At 34.9% G+C, this 19,470-nt stretch overlaps 1 protein-coding gene and 1 non-coding gene across 5 annotated transcripts in view; both read right to left on the bottom strand.

The window, feature by feature from the left end:
• FNDC3A (fibronectin type III domain containing 3A) overlaps nucleotides 1-18,901 on the bottom strand; it is a 138,584-nt gene extending 119,683 nt beyond the window's left edge. For 2 of the 4 annotated variants that reach the window (XM_010995195.3, XM_064493162.1), the window contains exons 1-2: nucleotides 18,649-18,901; nucleotides 647-785 (exon numbers count right to left, since the gene is read on the bottom strand). In XM_010995195.3, coding sequence (XP_010993497.1) covers nucleotides 647-745 — 99 coding nt within the window. In that variant the 5' untranslated portion in view covers nucleotides 746-785; nucleotides 18,649-18,901. Of the gene's footprint in view, nucleotides 1-646; nucleotides 786-17,940; nucleotides 18,254-18,648 lie in introns of those variants that run through there. The other 2 variants (XM_031466427.2, XM_064493163.1) reach the window with 2 other exon arrangements.
• On the bottom strand, nucleotides 10,013-10,085 carry TRNAS-AGA (transfer RNA serine (anticodon AGA)). Its single transcript has one exon. It is a non-coding gene; the product is annotated as a tRNA-Ser (tRNA).
• Nucleotides 18,902-19,470: the final 569 nt, after the last annotated feature.

The following is a 19,470-nucleotide window of genomic DNA, read 5'->3' as shown; positions in this document are numbered from 1 at the left end:
ACCATATAGGGTAGTTGTGAAAATTAAGCACAATGTTTGGTGCATAATAGGTACTTATGAAAGCCCATCATTCCCATCCCTTTAGGATTACTGGAGGAATGAGGTATCAATGAAATAAAAGAACTATATTTATAAAGCACTGTGTTATGAGAAAAACACACCAGGAATTGTGTGTTTGCTTTTGGGGAGGGGGGGAAGTCTGGTGAGGAGAGTAGGAAAAAAAAGAAGATAAAGTTTTACTATAATATAATGCAGGCAGTCATTTTAATCACATAGTTAAGTCATGACTTCATAATAATTTGAAGTAAGGATTTATAATAATCGTTAATGCACAAGATTAAACTTAGTTAAAAAAAACACTCAGGGACTAGTATATCGTCTAAAGTAAAACAAAAACAACTTTAGTGGCAATTAAATATACACACAAGAAATTTAATAATTAAAGATACATTTTAGAAGTGACTTCAAAAATAGTCTCATTTCTTCATAGTCTTATGAAACCAAAACAACATTTAGAACTGGAGTTTAAAACATGAGTTAACAGGAACCAACTATTGGGATGCCTCATTCTGTTCTAAATTTTGCATTCTTTTGAAAGAATACACGTGTACTAGACAAAAGAAAATAAATATTTTGGTTTCCTTACCTGTTGTGTTCCATCTGCACTTACAATAGGGGCAGACAGAAGAGAAATATCACTACTTAAAATCTGAGTTGTATCCAGTAGTGGTGGATGTTCTGCCATTATCAATAAGACATTAATATACCGGATTAACCCTCCAACTCTGAAAAACAAAAATATATAGCCATTTGTGTGTACATTCTTAAAAACACATTAAAATATGATACATTCAAGATCTGTCTCATTCTTTAACCTAAAAAGATACTCTTGTTAAAAGAAATTTTGTAATACTCTGTTGGACAGAGCTTCTTTCTGTCAACAGATCATTTAAGGAAATAAAATTTCTTATTAATCAACTCTCTGTCAACGTAGATAGCAAACCAAAATATTTTAAAGCCAATGTATCAGCAGCTTCTATTTAAATTCCATGTCTATCTGTCTCTCTATCCCTTCCATCTCTATACAACATTTATTTAATTTAACCACCACTACTTAAGCTAACCACTAGGAAAGGTACTAAAATGCAGTAATTGAGTGAGGCAGCTCTACCACTGGTTTTTTAATTAGAGCTGAGAAGGTGTTTCTGAAGACCCAAGTCCCCCTCGTCACCCTATCGGGAACTACACAAGAAGTATGATTTTTCATTGATTCCTCAGACATAGCAAAACTGTAAAAAATTTGCTCAGGATTAGAATAAGAACCTTCAAGTTTTAAGTATTAAACTCTGACTTAGGTCTTCTGTCATTCTAGTTTATTTTTTTCTAAGTACTTTACAATAAACGAAATCATTTAAGTGATAAAAGCACATACATTTAGAAACCTTTAACTGTAGACGTAGTATCATCACTTATATCAAAATTAAAGGATTCAATGTAAACAGTATTATCTACCATATATAAAATCAACCAATAAACTGTCAGCAAATTACATGTCAAAATGAGTACAACTGAGCTCAGTCATAAATCTTACCAAATCTACACCGAACGGCAAAATAAGAAACATTTTTGGAAACTGTAATATTCTACAATTCAGTAGTGTCAAAATTTTTAACTTTTATAAGACATTAAATTCATGTTATTTATTTTAAAATCTTGAATCTTTGCAGAAAACTCTCACACAAGTTGATTTAACCTAAAATCAATTTTCTGTTTAAATATATAAATACACTTTAAGATTTTAAAAAAAATTCAAGTATCTATTTCAAGCTTTTATACTTAAGACTATACTATGAAACATTTTATATCATTTAACTATCTCATAAAAATACATGCCACTTAAACATAACATATATAAACATTTATATAATGCATACATATTATATAAATATTTATGTATATTATATACATAATACATAAATATTTTAATATACACATGTAAATGAAGGGACAAATCTAAATTCTGGATTAATTTGTATTGCTGTATTTCTTAAGGTCCAATAAAATCAGAGTAATTTAAATCATGTCAAATAATTTCACTCTGTGGAATACATAAAGAAATTATAAGATGGAAAAGAGTCGATGTATTTTTCCTCTGGCATGTCACATAATTTAGTTTAAGAAGAAATATTTTAGGGAAGCTAACTCAGGATTAACTAGAGAAAGTTTATAAGTAATTCATCTTTTAAAATTAATAAATCAAAAAATAACAACCACAGAGAATTTTTCTTCTGTTATTGTTACTCTATTTATAATATTTTATTTAATATGTTTAGCTAAAACTGCAAACCACCATTGTTATAAAAACTTTAGAATGTAATGCTAAAGATACAACCATAGTTTGGTTTCAAGAGCTGGAATGGAAGCTTTACAAACAGAAATAAAAATTTCTTCTGAATCTCCAGTTAATTCCAAGAACAGTAGTATTATTACACAATGAATCTGAAGCCATGTGCTGTTTTAATATTATCATTCCACTTAAGGTATTACCTCTGATTTTAACCTTTTCAAAGTTGTAATATCAAAAGTTTCACTTATGAATTGCTTTCTTGTATGGACATATAACACTATATGCAAAGCAGCTGGTTTTATTTCAGCTTGCAAATTGGAAGCTTCAGCCATGCACTAAAATGTTGCATTTAAAGCCTAAAAATTCCTTTCATTGCTGCACAGAGAACAGTCAGCTTCTTTCAATTAATTTGTTCAAATTTTGTTAATACTCAGTTCCTATGTTCTCATCTTATCTTGTGACTACAAATACCCACTCGTTTTATTAAGTTATGCATCTATTTTTGCTTGGTTTTTCAATGTAGTTTTTGATACGTGCAAAAAAGGGGAGAAGTGATTTGTTGTGTTTGCTAATTTCCATTGGAATACACACTCCCCCATGGCCCATTTCAAGCCATCATGGTTTAAAAATCGATCTGAAAATGCCTGAATTTTAACAATCAACTTTTGTATACAAGTACAAGATGGCTCCAGCACATCACTATTTATATCTATATATCAGTATTTGTATCTGTATCAGTATGTAGTAATAATATAAAATTAACATTTGGGGAGCGTGGGTGAAGAATAGCTGGATACCTTTGTACTATTCTTGCAAATCTCTAATTAGAAATTCAAATTAATGTCAAATTAAACAATGTTTTAAAAAATTAATGCCAGGTAGATTACAGATCTGAATGTAAAAAGAAAACAAAAGAGCTTCTAAAGATAACAAAAACACTTCATAACCATGGGACAGAGATTTTTAAAATAGGGTATAAATTATGTTTCTTAAATCATAAAGGAAAAGAATGACATTGAAATTCACTAAAATTAAGAAGTACTATTTATTTTTAAAAATACCTTTAAGAGAATGAAAAAGCAAGCCACATACTGAAAGATATTTACAATACATATAACTGGAAAAGAATATGTATTTAGCATACATACAGGTCTACAAATTACTTTTTTAAAAAACTAAAATGAGAAGAGACATGAATATCTTCACAAAAGTGGAAATTAAAGAGACCAATAAACATATGAAAAGATTCTCAAATTCATTATTAGGAAAAAGCTAATTAAAAATCGTAATGAAATACCACAACATACTAGGATAAAAATGGAAAAGACTGATAATATCAAGTATTAGTGAGGCTATAGAGCAACTGGCAAAATCTTGTGGAATGTAAATGAAACTCATAAAATCACTTTGGAAACAAGTTTGATATTATCTATAAAAATCGAACATATATTCTATGACCCAGTTATGATCCAGCTATTAGACTTCCTAGTATATACTAAAAAGAAATGCATGCACATGTGCACCAAAAGATAAGTACAGAAGGTATACAGCAGCATTATTCTTTACTAGCCCCAAACTGTAAACAACCGAAATGTCCCTCAACAGTTAATGGTAAACTGTATTTGATTTATCTAACGAACTATTATACAGCTATGAAAAATAATTAATGTGTGATACAGGAAACAACACAAATTGCACAAATACAATGTGAGTGAAAAAAGACACAGAAGACTACATTTTTATTTACAGAAAGTTTAAAAACCAATAAAACTAGTCTATAACATTTTTAAAAAACAAGATAATTATTCTTTGGAGAGGAAGAAAGAATGGGGACCAACAGGGGCATGAAGGCAGTTTTTGGGGTGCTGGTACTGTTCTATGTCTTGACCTGGGAGGCTGTTATATTGTAATTACCAGTGTATTACAAAGTGAGCTGTACACTATGTATGTGCTTCACCGCAAATACTTCAATAAAAGCACTTTTTAGAGTTTTAAAAATGAATACATGATCATCTTAATTGATGCAGAAAAAGCATCTGAAAAGATTCAACACCCTTTCATGACAAAAACAACCAACAAACTAGGAACAGAAACTACTTCAACATAATAAAGGCCACATATGAAAATCCCACAGCTAACATCATACTCAGTGGTGAAAGACTGAAAGCTTTTCCTCTAATCAGGAATCAGGCTAGGATTCCCACTCTCACGTTCATTCATAGTATTGAACATAGCACTTGAAGTCCTAGGCAGAGAAATTAGGCGTGAAAAAGAAATAAAAGGCATACAAATTGAGAAGAAATAAGAAAAACTGTCTTTGTTCAAAGATGACAGGATCTTACAGATAGAAAACCCTTAAGATTAAAAAAGAAAACTACTAGAAGTAGTAAATTCAGTAAAAATGCATGATACCAAAACAACACGCAAAAATCAGTTACATTTCTATACACTAACTGAAAAATCTGATATCTGTTCCACTTACGATAGCATTAAAAAGAATAAAATACTTAGGAATAAGTCTAACCAAGGAGATCAAAGATTTGTATACTGAAAACCACAAAATATTCCTAAAAGAAATTAAAGGAGAAACAAATAAATAGAAAGACATCCTGTGTTCATGCACTGGAAGATTTAATATTGTTAAGATGTCCATACTGCCCAAAGCACTCTACAGAGTCAATGCAATCCCTATCAAAATATCAATGGCATTTTTTGCAGAAATAGAAAAATTCATCCTAAAATTCATACAGAATATCAAGGGATCCCAAATAACCACTACTCCATTATCTTCTAGCCTACATTGCTTCTGATGAGAAATCTGCTATTGTCTTTATCTTTGTTCTGTATTAATGTTGGCTGCTTTTAATAATTTTTTCCTCTTTAACACTTTTGTTTAAGTGATTTGATTATAATGATCCTTGGAGACCTTTTATTCATCTTTCTTGTGCTTATTGTGTTTCTTATAGTTTTCATCAAATTCAGAAAAATTCTGGCCATTATTTCTTCAAATATTTTTTCAGTTCCCCTTTGAAAACAATTCTCTTTTCTCTGTGTGTTTCATTTTTGATAGTTTCTATTGCTGTCTCTTCAAGTCCACTAATCTTTTCTTTGGCAACGTCTAATGTGCCATTAATGTCATCCAATGCGTCTTTTCTTTGACACTATAATTTTAATCTAGAAGATACTTCTACTTAACATGTTCAGTCTTTCTTCTAGCTTCTCCAACATACTCAATACAGTCATAACGTTTAATGTTCTTGACTATTGATTCATCATCAGTATCACTTTTGGGCCAGTTTCAAGAGACTGATTTTTTTCTCATGATTATGGTTTGTATTCTCCCTCCTCTTTAAAAGCATGGTAGTTTTGACCGAATGTCAGACATTGTAAATTTTACGTTGTTGGCCGCTGGATATTTTTTGTATTCCTGTAAGTATTCTTGAGCTTTGCTGTGAGATGTGGCTAAGTGACTTGGAAACAGTTTGATCCTTTTGGGTCTTGCTTTAGGCAAGAATACTTATGTTCCTGCTCTTGTGTTAGGCAGAAACAGCTGCATTTAATCTAGGGTTGCTTTTTCGCCACAACTGGGCCAAGACCCTCCAGAATACTCTACCAAATACCCTGGGAATTATTAGGCTTTCTAGTCTGGTTAGTGGGAACAGGCACTATTTCGAGTCCTGCATGAGCCTGAATACTGTTTTATATAATGCTTTTCAGTGGCTCTTTCTCTAGCTCTGGTCAGTCTCCTTACATGTATGTACTTGTCAGTACTCTGCTGAATACTTAAGGGGGACCTTTTCCAGGTCATTGAGGCCCTTTTTGTTTAGCACTGTCTTCTCTGGTACTCAGACCTGCACACTCCGTTGTCTTTGGATTGTTAGTACCTCTCAAGTCAGGGAGTCAGATGGGACCTACTTGGGATCTCCCTCAATGTGCTGTGCCCTGAAAACTTTCTCCAGCCAATAAGCAGGGCCATTCATAAGGATGGCCTTATTCTCCCTCTTCCATTGAGTGATGCCTAACATCTTGAGTGCCACTGTTTCATATTTCATATTTTTTTCCTAGTTTTTTTTTTTTTAGTTGTTTCAAACAGAAGAGAAAATGTAGTGCTTTTTACTCCATCTTGACAGGGAACCAAATTCGCTACTCTTAATTTTTAAAGTACCTAATGGGCAGTAGAAAGGTAAATGAATGTATCACAAGTAGAACACAAATGGCAATGCTTTAAAAGCATGATTTTTAAAAAAGTTCTGGCTTTTACGGTGTCTTCAATTGGTCACGGTTTTAAATGTAATAGCTTTTATTTACAAATTACTACATGTTAAACTTTATCATTCTCATATTTAATTTAGTTTTTGGAGATGGTTTACTGAATAACCCTATAGTGTACAATGATGTATATATACATTAACAATATCTTTGGCTTATCACTTTACCCTTGTTTCTAAAGTACGTATATTCATAAACCATCCAATTTGGCTCATATGGTGACACTTCATAGGCAATGTGCTGTTTATGAAGTTATATTAAATACCTTAAAATATATTTTCCTGGTAAGTGCAATAACACATTTTTATACAGAGAGCAGGGTTTATAGGGCATAATATAACAGGTTGAAACATATGAAACTGCCACTTAAGGTCAAAAACTTTAAAATAACAATTTCATATGGCTTAATCTAATAAAAGCAAATATATATACTCACTTTCTTATAAGGCAAATCGCAATTTATATAGATTGTTAGCAACAAACTTATTATAACTTATTTATCTTTCTCTTCTCCAATTCCTTGTTCACTGAAAAGGTGGAAGTGAGCAGGATGGGTGGGCCTCAGTCTTTAACCCCACCTAAGTGAACAGAGGTTTAAAACAGGGGCTGGAAGTTTGAGAACCACTGCCAATCACTCTCCTTAGTCAGATAAACTAAATATAGCTTAATTTAATAAACAGTCAGGAGATACAGCTCCAGCACCCCCACTAAGAAATCACACCTTAATACCAACATGAAAATCTGCTTAAAATAGATTTCAAAGGCAATTTAGATGAAAAAGACATCACAAAGATACTTCCATTCAGGAAACCACAGAAACAGAGAGCAGGAATTGTTTCCAAGAAATCAACCCCAATCTATTAAAGGACAGATAATGTGCACATAAATAAGACCAATAGATTTTTTTTTTAAGTACAGTTGGCCTTCCATTATATGTAGGTGTGGAACCCATGGATATACAACTCTATTGTACTATGCCATTTTATATAAAGAACTTGAGCAACTGCAGGGGTCCTGGAACCAATCCTCTGTGGATGCTGAGTGACAACTGTACCATCTTAAATCCTATTTTACAGCTCTGTTTGGTGCTATTTTCAGAGCACTTGGGTTACCTTTAGAGCACAAGGTAATTGCATCCAGGACAATTCTATTTTCATCCACAAATATTTTACTGTCGTTTTGTAAAGTACTAGCTTATATATTTAGATTGTTTACTTTTTCAAAATTTCAGATTCTTAGTTATGTCTATCAGAGCAACTTTGGATTCAAGACTAAAACAGCAGTTTCTGAGTATTTTCTGGATAAAGAAACATCTTAGCATCTAGGTTCACAACCAAAAGGTTAGAATTCCTCTGTAAAAGCTACTGTTTTTGTATAACTTCACCATATTTAACATGTTGCCTTCATTAATTTCTCCCAAATAGAGAATTTTATCAAAAGATATAAGGAAATCAAGAAACATTTCTGTATTTTCCATGAGAAGAAAGATTTGTCTATAACATTGTAAAATGATTATAAATCAATAAAAAATGTTAAAAAAAGAGAAAGATTTGTCTATAGACCCCAATATTTTAATGTTGTCCTTTCTGAGATAACCAGATTCTTTGTTTATAAGTCTATAATTATTCCTGAGTTAAAAATTTTTGCCTAAATATGCTCATCTTCCCCGATCTTATTTTTTAAAAATCTTTCTTTTCTTTACTCTATATTCAGCTTAAGCTGACATCTCTCCTGAAATTTATTACCAACTTTCCTAAAATATTAGGTTCTAATAGTAAAAGGGAAGATCAAAATATCCAGACATACGAGACTTGAAAACCATTATATTCAAAATTATAATTTTATATTTGAAAAAAGAAAATTACTTTTATAATAGAAACTCAGAAAATAAAGTATACTAAAATTGTCCCAGTTGGCAAATATGGTTATATAAAGGTTGAGAATCACTAGCCTACAATTCTCACTTCTTTAACCTGCTGCAACACAGCTTCCAACCCAATACTACACTGAAATTGCTCTATTTAAAAGCACCAATGACATCAGACACCAAAACTGACAGATACAGCTAAATTTTTACCCTAAAAAGATGAAGCTATTTATACTCTGTTCAATAGTTTTTGAGTGCCTACTTTCCAATTTGATACTTAACTAAGGTTTTCCAATTTTTGACAATTTGATTAAGAAAATTAAAAAAAATCTTATCTCCTTGATATTTTAATTTGAATTTCTCATGTTACTGGTGTGGTTGAGTATCTTTTCCAAATTTTATAGGTTATATTTCTACTTCTATAAATTTTCTACTTACATTCTTTCTCCTTTTCTACCAGGTTATCTTTTTAATACTGATTTGTAGGCATAGCTTGTATACTTTGAATATTAACTTTGTCATGTCAAATATGTCAAATATTTTATCCCCATTTATTGCCTGCCTTTTTAAATGGCATCTAAGTTTAACGACACATTAAAACTTTCATCACCCTGACATTTAAAACCAAAATTCATTTCTAGAATTTTTGCCGTTTTTTACTTACATTTAGTCCAACTGGAACTTAGTTTTGTGAGTAACACAAAGTGGGTACCTAACTATTTTTACCTCAACTGGATAGTCAGTTGTCCCACACCATTTATAGGTTAGCTCTTCCATTACTCACTTGTTTGTATCATATAATGAATTCTTCTGTTTCCATGGAGCTCCACCTGAATTCCTTATTCTGTTCCTTTGATCAGCATGCTCATTCTTACTCCAAATTCTTATTATTTTAAAAACTGTAATTTTACAGTATGTTTTAATCTTTGATGTCTAAGTTCCCCTTTGTTATGCTTCTTTTTGTAATTTACTTGGCTATTCTTGTGCATTTTTCCTTTTCAAAACTTGAAACATAAGTTTGTCTACTTCCATTTTAAAAATCCTGTTGGATTTCTAATTAGGATTATACTGACCTTATTGACTAATTTAGTGAGAACTGCCAATTTTATAGTATTAAGTTCTCACATTCAGGAATATACTATTCATTCATTCAGCTCTTCTTGTAGTTTTCTTCAGATAAAGCTGCATAGTTTAAAAATTTAAGTATTTTACAATTTAGGCTTTGATTTTTTCTTATTGTTTTCATAGTTGGTTATGCTGGTGTATAAGAGAGCTAATGAATCTTCTAAGTTTATCTCATAGCCAGTTGGTTTACTGAAATCTCTTTTTGACTCAAATCATTTTCTATTGCTTGTCTATATTTTCTAAGTAGAAAATCATATCAACTAAAATAGTAACAGTGATAATACCACCTCACTCCCCTCCCCATTATTTAGAGGTTAGTAATTTTTCTTGTTTGTTAATGCATCAAGACTTGGACCAATGTTATGTTCCTATCTTTTTTTTTTTTTTTTTAATTTCTTTTTTAATGGAGGTACTGAGGTTTGAACCCAGGACCTCATTCATTCTAAGTATGTGCTCTACCACTGAGCTATACCTTCCCCCCAACGTTATGTTCCTATCTTTTAATGAAAGTACTTCTAATATTTCACTATGACATTTAATATAGGTTTCTAGTAGAAACCCTTTACAAGGTTATTTCTTGTTGATGAAAAGTTGTCGGACAACTGAATTTTAGAAAATGATTTTTCTTAGCACCAAAAAGATTATATATAATTTTCTCATTTAATCTATTAATACAGTAAATTACATTAATATGTTTCCTAATACTGAATCAACATTATACTCCTGGGATTTAACATACCAGAACTGATATAATTTAATGATTCAAAGCCTATGCTTTGGAGTCACAATGCCTAGGTTCAAATCCCAAATCTTTCACTAACTAGTTGTATGATTTTAGGCATGTTATTTAACTTCTCTGTGCTTCAGTTTCCTCATTTTTAAAATGATGACAATAATACCTACCTCAGAGGGTTATTTTAAGGATTAAGTAAACTAATGCATGGAAAGTTGTTTGGAATAGCACACAGAACATAGAAAGCATTTAATATATATGAATTATCATTATTTACTGAGTCCCTTGTATTTGCCAGGCATAGGGTATGCAGCATTGCAGAGGTCAGCAAACTAAGGCTTGTGTGCTAAATCTGGCCTCCTGCCTGTTTTTAGAAATAAAGCTTTTTTGGAAGACAGTTATACCCAATGTTTATAATTTATCTATGGCTATTTTTATGCTCCTACACCACAGTTAAATAGTTGCAACAGAGTCCATATGGCCACAAAGCCTAAAATATTTGCTACCTGCTCCTTTACAGAAAAAGAAAAAAAAAAAAAAAGCCAATCCAAGAAGTACTGTTCAAATTCAAGGAGTTCACTAGAAATCAACTATAGAAAGAAAAATGGAAAAAAAAAAAAAAAAAGAAAAAGACTGCACGGAGACTAAACAACATGCTACTAAAAATTAAAAATCAAATGTGTCAATGATGAAATCAAAGAAGAAATTTAAAAATTCCTTGAGACAAATGACAAGGAAAACACAACCATATAGCAAAATGCAGCAAAAGGAGTCCTAAGAGGAAAGTTCATAGCAATACAGGCCTTCCTCAAAAAACAAGAACAATCTCAAATAAATAACCTAAACTACCATCTAAAAGAATCAGAAAAAGAAGAATAAACAAAACTTAAAGTTAGCAGAAGGAAAGACATATTAAAGATCAGGGAGGAAACAAATTCAAGGAGCTCATAGTCTAATAGCTGAAACAGGCAAGTAAAGAAATATATGTATGCTACAGTATGATAGATACACAATCATGATATTATGAGGGTATTACAGAAACATACAGCAGTTCAGTAATAAACTACAGGAGGGATTCACACAAGTGAAAAGAGGCAAGAGAAGAGATTTTATTTTCTTTTAATTATTTTAAAATATGTATTTGTTTACATGTCTTTATCTCTCATCCTAGTGTGTGAATTACTAGAGAAAAAATATGATACTCATTTTTGTGACATTGTTATTCTAAGTATCTAGGACATTTATGGTTTTTAACAAATGTTAGATGAATAAATAAATAAATGGTGAAAACAAGAATTTGGATACCTGAGTGATAATGATTAGAAATGTTTATCAAATTTCTAGATATAAATATCCTATGGCAAGTATTTTACTTGCCAAATTAAATGGGCTCTTTTAATCCTTTTAACAGCCAGTTCTAGGAGATAAATCCTATATTACACCTCTTTACAGTGAAGAAACTACGACTCACAGAAGTGAAGTAATATGAAGTACCATGTTCATGTTCACACACAGCCAGTAAGAGAAGAAGCCAACAAACAAACCTCTATCTGCCTAATGTAAAACATGCTCTTTATACTAGAAAGCTGCAAAGTAGCTGGAAATGGTACAGTCACAGGATATCAAGAGAGTATAAACTCTAAAACAAAGATAGGAGACATAATTGATGCAACAGAAATTTCAGTATAATTTTAGTTTCTAAAATTGAGCAATGATTTGAACAAATTTATATTTTTGAAATATTTATCTGGAAGCAGCCTGAAAGATGAACTAAAGGGACAGTTGCCCCTACATTTTATCCAAAGACTACTCTATCACACGTCAGGCCAGTTGTAGTAAGGTTCAAGTGAAAGTTAAAAAAATAAAATTGCTAGCATATTACGGCATTTGAGGATTAATGATTTATCTGCTAATTTGAAGTACTGGGAATAGTTGGTCCTAACAGAAAAAACAAAAAGGTATTTCATACACTATTAATTAAAATGTAAGAAAAAAGTATATATTGCAAATGAAAATATTACATAGAAAAAATCAAGTCTTAATAACAAAACTATATCTGAGAATGGCTGTCACAAGCAAGCCAAAAGAATCTAGAAAATGTAACTATAATGAAATCTCAAGTTATAAATTATGTTTTCACTTTTATTTTTATTTAAGCCAATCTTAAGAGAAGCTGATTTTGAAGTAAATAAAATGACTTCTCATTCAAGCTAGATCTCAACAAAAGTATACAGTAGTTGTATATGACATCTATTACTGCAAAAGAAAGCATACAATTACTTTTTTAAGAAACATCCTAACTGTGCTTTAAAATGTACTTAAACATCTGTTTAGAACCCCCAGAGAAGTGGGAAGATTTTTTTTCTCCTCACTGGGGAATTGGATTTCACTAAGGAATCACTTAAATTGTCTAAATCATTCTGTTCAAAAATATATTAAAATGTGGGTTCTGAATTAGGAAAACAGATAACAGTAACTTTCAGACATTTCTGATAGAGACTGCTTAACACAATCTAATTTATCATATATTTAGATAACCTTTACACTAAGGTTTACTTCGAAGCACACATCAAACTTACTTTGTATTTCTAACAACTAGCACATAAGAGATCTCAAGAAGTGAGGGAGGAAGAGAGACATGGAAGTCAGAAGTAATAGTTCATCTGTAAAATGAGAGTACCACCACATATATGGCAGGTCTATATAAGATTTTAAAACATAATCAACTTTCCAGTGAGAATTCAAGTGGATCTTATTATTACAGATACAGAAATAGTATTCCACTTGAAAAAAAGAAAACCATAAGGAATTCACTTTTGCATATTTTCTACCCCACTGCGGAAAGAAAAGCTCAATTTCCTTGGAATAGGAGGAGATCAGTATTCTCTTGCAAAGAGAAACAGAGGTACTGGATATGTACTGCACTGAAAGATTAATAAGAATGGAAAAAAAGCTCTTAAAATGTGCATTCTCTTTGCCAAGAAGGCAGTTAAAAGTTTTGAGTAAACTAAATGTTTACTGGAAGTGCTATATTTACAGAACTTTGGAGGAAAAACTTGAACTCATGGTTTCTGGTCTTATTAAAAAAGGCTGCATTGCTTCCAATATAGCAGTACTAATGTAAACACTCACACGGTACTTTAATGTTTTTCACGGTTTCCAACATTTCTTTGAGTGCTCACAACATTTCTATGGGGAAAACATGATAGATACTATTCTCTATTTTAAGAATTGGGAATCTACGATTGAAAAAAACTAATCTGAGATCAGATGGCTAATAAGGCTGAAGTTGGAACTAATATCCAAGGTACTTTATCTCCTATCTAGGAAACGGAAACAGCTGGAATAATGAAGCTGCTACTGACAAAAGGAGGGTAGGAGAGTGAACTGTTAATTTCTCCTTAAAGTAAAATTTAAGAAACCAAACTTTTATTAGGTAGCAATTTATGAAGGCTGGAATTTAGCTCAAAAGCTTTGTACTGCCCTAAAAACCTAAGACGGTATACACACTTACCAAGTATAGAAAATGCTAGTATAAACAAAAGGACAAAAGTTAACTTTAAGTTTTGGAGTTTTGTCTGGTTGGTTTTAATGTTTTTAAGAGGGTAAAATGAAACACTACCATTTTATCCAGACAGCTCTCCATCTTATACATCTTTACTTTTCCCAGCACCTAATATTATCCCTGATACACAGAGTGTATTTACTAATGCCTGTTGAACGAAAGAATCCTCTTAAGGTATATTCTTACTTTCTCGATAATACAAAATATAGAGTAACCCTAGCCAATTCATTCATGCAATCATAACCTTAGGCACCACTATTTACCTGGTAACGGGACATGAAACACAATGTGCTGAAGGAAACAGAACTGCCTTAGAAGTACACACCTGTAAATTTAGAAACTTCAGAGATATTTCATGTAAATAATTTTTCAAAATAACTGATACTCATCCCTTAAATCACCATAACTTATCTTTAAACAATCTTAATGAAAATATTTTAAAAGAGATTCCTAGGTCTTCTTTCTTGGCCTTAATCTACACATGATACATCTTTTCTTGATGACCCAAACTCATCAGTGTAAATACCAATTATTAGACTATTCTATAACACAGTGACTTTTGGAGTTATTGAGGGATGTCCAACTGTTTTTCCTCTTCACTAACTCATCCCAAACTACTTTTAAAAGCAAGGTTTCCTACTGCTGGCTCCCCTGTTGTCACTTACAGAACACCAGTACCCGAGCCAAGGTTTCTAAAATGCCAACTGCAGTTTAAAATACGTACAACCAGAACAGGCAGCAGATATACTTAACCTTATAGGAATTCTAAATCAAGCCATGCTGTAGCTATTTTCACTGCTCTAAGGTCTAGCTCAAAGGCTTTTTCTTCTTTCACTTCCTAGTTCTGAGACCCAGTCTAGGCAGATGCTAGAAGTTTGGCCACAAAATGACAAATATAATAGTAGTTGTTTCTGCATGTTCTCTTTATATTTACTATAAGGAAAAAAACCATAAATGATACTCATAACAAACACAGAAAACAATGATGTAGACAAATTATGGAAGGCAGCTCACATTATGTGCTATATGGACAATTACCTAGCCAATTATTAGCCAAGAGTCAGCAAACTAGGCCTGCTGGCCAAATCCTACAATTGTTAAAAAAAAAAAACAAACAAAAAAGAATATTCAACAGAGACTGTAAGTGGCCCACAAGGCCTAAAATATTAACTGTCTGGCACTCTACCAAAAAAGTCTGCTGTCCCCTGATCTAAGCTATAATAAACACACATATAAAATATATAATCTATCTCTCATACATAAAGCTTAAGCTATTAATATGTCAAAGTAGATGTAGTGTTCTTTTACAGATGGGTTCATAATGATACAGCCAAACTGTCTTATCCAGTCCTGCCTACTCCGCTCTTGACCATGCTTACCCAAAATCTCAACTTTAACCTTCTTTTTTTCTCCTTCCTGATACTTGTCCTTAGATGCTCTCAGACTTGTCTTGCTATTATTTCCAGCTCTGGCTGTCAATCTTTTGTGGAATGTCTTTCCTTTTGCTATCTAAATCCTTCCTAAGCTTCAAGTCTGACTTCCTCTAAATGCCTTCCCGGATCATTTGAGCCCTCAGTGGCCTCACTTTCCTTTAAATCACATTCCTTGCCACAGGATTTAATAATACCATCTTATATTTTTGTTAATCACTTCCTGTGTCTAATATCCTCAACTAGTCTGTAAACTACTTGAAGGAAGGAAACACATCACATCGCTTTTGTATCCCTACTTTTAATAGCAGCTCATCATCCTCTGAACACATGTCATCTCCCAAGTGCATCTGGGAGAAAAAATAGCCTGATGACTGGTAATGGGTGATAAGTGATTGGAAATATCAAAGGAAGACACCTACAAAGCAACTTGATGGAAGACCATAGGCTACACTGAATACTTAGAAAGTGTATGTGAAAGACAAACAAAACTACAATAGTGGGAGAAAAGAGATAAAGATCAAAGGATAAAGAGACCACAGCATAATACTCAAATAAAATGAGACCAAAATATTAAGAAAATAATAAAAGCTCCTAATACAGGTAAAAAAATTGCCTTTCAACACCACTGGTCATTAAGTTCTTTTTAACAAGCAGCTCTCGACTCTGATATCCACAGGGGCCATTTTTCTTCTTCTTTTTGCAATGTGATAAACTGAAGCACTAAAAGACTCAATGGAATAGATATGCAGGGTATTCTAAATCTCTAAATTTAAAATACTGTGAATTTATTTGAAGTCTGCTAGAGATTGCTGGGGGGGAAAAAAAGCAATCATTTATCTTTTGATTACCTGGCTAATAAAATTGGAAATCACATGCATATCTCTACATCATGCTCAAAGACATCATCTAGACTCATTTTCACAGAAAAATGCACCAAGAATATTAAAAACAAAAACAAAACCTTTAGGTTACTTCATCAAATTGTATTTTAAAAATATAGGCAAAATAGAAGATGCAAAAACCTTGCATGTATGTACATTAAAAAAATACAAATATTTTTAAACAGGCATAACTATTACTCATGAGTCTAAACTAAAAGAAATTATAAATTAAATGCTCTTTACCTAAGTAGAACTACAAAAGACAATGAGAATATTAATTACGCATCCCTTCTTTTTTTTCTGGGTTTTATAGTCCTGACCTCTGCCTGGCTGGTCTGAGAAGAGGATGAAATTTTTTCTTAATTAGTAATAAAATATGCTCAATATTATACTGTAGAACTTTAAAAATTAAAACATAATTATTAAATGCATGATAAAAGAAAACAGCTCTCAATTAGTCACACAAAGGGGGTAAGTGATGACACAGATGACACCAAAAGATAATTCTAGAATCTGTTTTTTTAAATGCATAGCATTAATTTGGGAGAAGCCAATTACCCTTATAATAATTATGTTTGATTGAAGCCAGTGCTAACCAGAATTATTTTTCCTGAACAGTCGATGATTTTTCAGGCTTCAGACAAAAGGGGAAAAGAGGGAGTTCATTCAGAAGCATACAGGTGGTTAAAAGCAGCCACCCTGGGATAAAAAAATTTTCAGTTACTCTACACAAGAAAACTGAAATATATTCTACTAAAAGAAAGAGGAAAATCAGTGAAATTTACGGTGATAGTGCTAAAAATCTTAAATATAAAATTATTTATAAAAAATTTAACAAGATTTTTTTCCTGTCAAGTCATCATCCCTTCTTCCCACTAACTGGTACAAGTAGAGATGGCACAAATTATCAGTGAGCTGAAAAACTGAAAGCAAAATTTTAGGTTCTATGTTGCAAAAGATGTGTTAAAAATCCTTTTTATCACTGTTTTAAGCCCACCATCTGGGCACTTTATCTCATTACTTGAGAACAAACAATTCGACCAAGAAAATATCAAAAAAACCAGGGGGGTCATTTCTCTGGAATATTTTTAGGTGATTTAAACAAAGCTTACACGATGGCAAGAATAACAGATTTAGCAAACACACAAAAACTAAATATTTATCTAAATACAAGCGCATAGCCACAAAACTCAATCAGCTTCTGCCTAACATATGGCTCCAACTCCTGGGTGGCATATGTTTAGCACTAGTGCTGGTAATATCATGGTGATAAAATATTATAGTAACAGTTCAACTTTTGTTATTTCATTCTTATAATACGAAAAACACACACCATCTTGGCTTTCAAGAACTAAAAAAACAGACCACGGAAGAAGCAAAATAATTATGCTGCTCAGTTTTAAGAGTCTACAGTCTACCCATACACGAGGATTATACAGTAAAAAAAAAAAAATCTTGTCAGCCTGGTATTCTTAGTTAATAGATACTCAGACACAAAGGTGTCCAAAGGAACTTAACAGGAAATTTCACAAACGAAAATCTCGGATTTACGATTCCTAGCACCCTAGCAACCATGACACCCCCTCTCCCCCCACAAAAATTATCCCAAGACTTTTAACGCTCACAGTTTAATAAAAGAACGATAAAAGGCTACATTGATCAAAAGGCCGCCGTCTTGCCCGCGATTTTATGGCTAAATTATGTGTTCATTTTCTTTTACCTAACGCATGACGTCCTTCCACAGCCGTGTCAAAAGTTCAAAGATCCAGGTTGTTAAACAGGGCGAGGGCTGCAGCCCGGAGTCCACCCCCCGACTGAACAGGTGGTTACCTCCTCCGGCTGGAGGAACGGCCAGGTACCGGCACCAGCCAAACAGGATCAAACACACAAGAGCGGGTTTTCGAGGTTTTAACCCCAACGAGAGCGGGGGAAACTCTGTTCCCGGAGCGTTCAAGTTCGGCGGCTGCCAGGCGGCAAAAGCCGAAGGCGCGGCGGCCGCTCGGCGATCCTCTCCGGAGGGATCCGCACTCGACCCCCGCGCCTCCCGCAGCCGCACTCCTCGCCACGGGCCGCGGGCCAGCGGGGCGGAGGGAGGGCCGCTCGCGCCCCCGCGCCGCCTCCTCCGGCTAGTGGCGGAGCAGCAGCCGCGCCCCCGCGAGCGCCTCCCGGCGAGACTCGGCCCAGCAGGTGCCCGACGAGTGGACGAGTCCGGCCCGCGGCCCACTCCCCTCGGGCCAGGACGCGCTCACAGGACGGGGTGGGCCGGGCCCCTCGACGGGCCCAAGCCCTGCTTGGTGCCCGGGCCCCTCAGACCCAGCCTAACGGTTTCCGCGACGCCTGCTGCAGGGCGGGGCGGGATGGGACCGGTACTGGGATCGGGACGCTCGGTTTCCCCCGCCTTTCCCGGAGGGAGCGCCCGCGCTCTCACCTCCGAGTCACGCCGCTCTTAGGCGGAGGAAGGCGGCTACCCCGGCGCCTCTTCTCCGGGTTCCTGGTCGTTCTCGCTCTACCTCAGCGGCAGAGCCAGCTCTCGGGGCCGCCGCGGCTGCCGGCGCACTGACTGTTGGGGTGGTTTCCCAGCAGTGACGGCGCCGCCTCAGCCCCGCTCTTCGCTCCCTCTCCGCGTAGCTCCCGCTTTCTGTTTCACCCGAGGGACCACGAACGCCGCCGCCGCCATGCTTACTACGGAGCCGGGAGGAGGAGCCCGGAGTCGGCGCGCCGAGTGCGGCTGCGCGAGCCCCGCCGACGGCGCTCCAGGCCGGCCCGGACCCGCGTCCCCGCCCCGCGCCCGCGCCCCGCCGCCCCGCGGGTCTTTCCCGGGAGCGCGACGCGCCCGTGGTGCTGCCCGCTCTGGGCGTTCGAACGCCCCTCACTTCCCCCGGGGCACCCACCGCCCTCCCGGGGCTGCAGCCTCTCTCCTGAGGCCCGGCTGCACTTGGGTCGTCTTAGCCCCCGCCGCGGCCAGGCTGCGAGCGACCTGAGGGAAATGCAGAATTAATTAACGTTCCTGGGGCCACTCACACAGTTCTCAGTCCGGATGGTACAAGGGCCCTCTGAGGCGTACCGGGTGAGCCTCTTTATGAAAACACAAAACTTAACGCCGGCAGGTGCTTTAAAGACACTCCTCCCAGGAATAGGAAGCCAACCGAAGTGGGCTTGGATGGTTTCAATCCCAAACACTTAGAGCCCAGGGACTCTCTAGAGCAAGCAAAAATATTTAGGTAATTACTTAAGCTGAAAACGTGGGGTT

Source organism: Camelus dromedarius, chromosome 13, assembly GCF_036321535.1.
Source record: "Camelus dromedarius isolate mCamDro1 chromosome 13, mCamDro1.pat, whole genome shotgun sequence".
Taxonomy (NCBI): domain Eukaryota; kingdom Metazoa; phylum Chordata; class Mammalia; order Artiodactyla; family Camelidae; genus Camelus; species Camelus dromedarius.
This window is presented reverse-complemented; position numbering and strand designations above follow the sequence as displayed.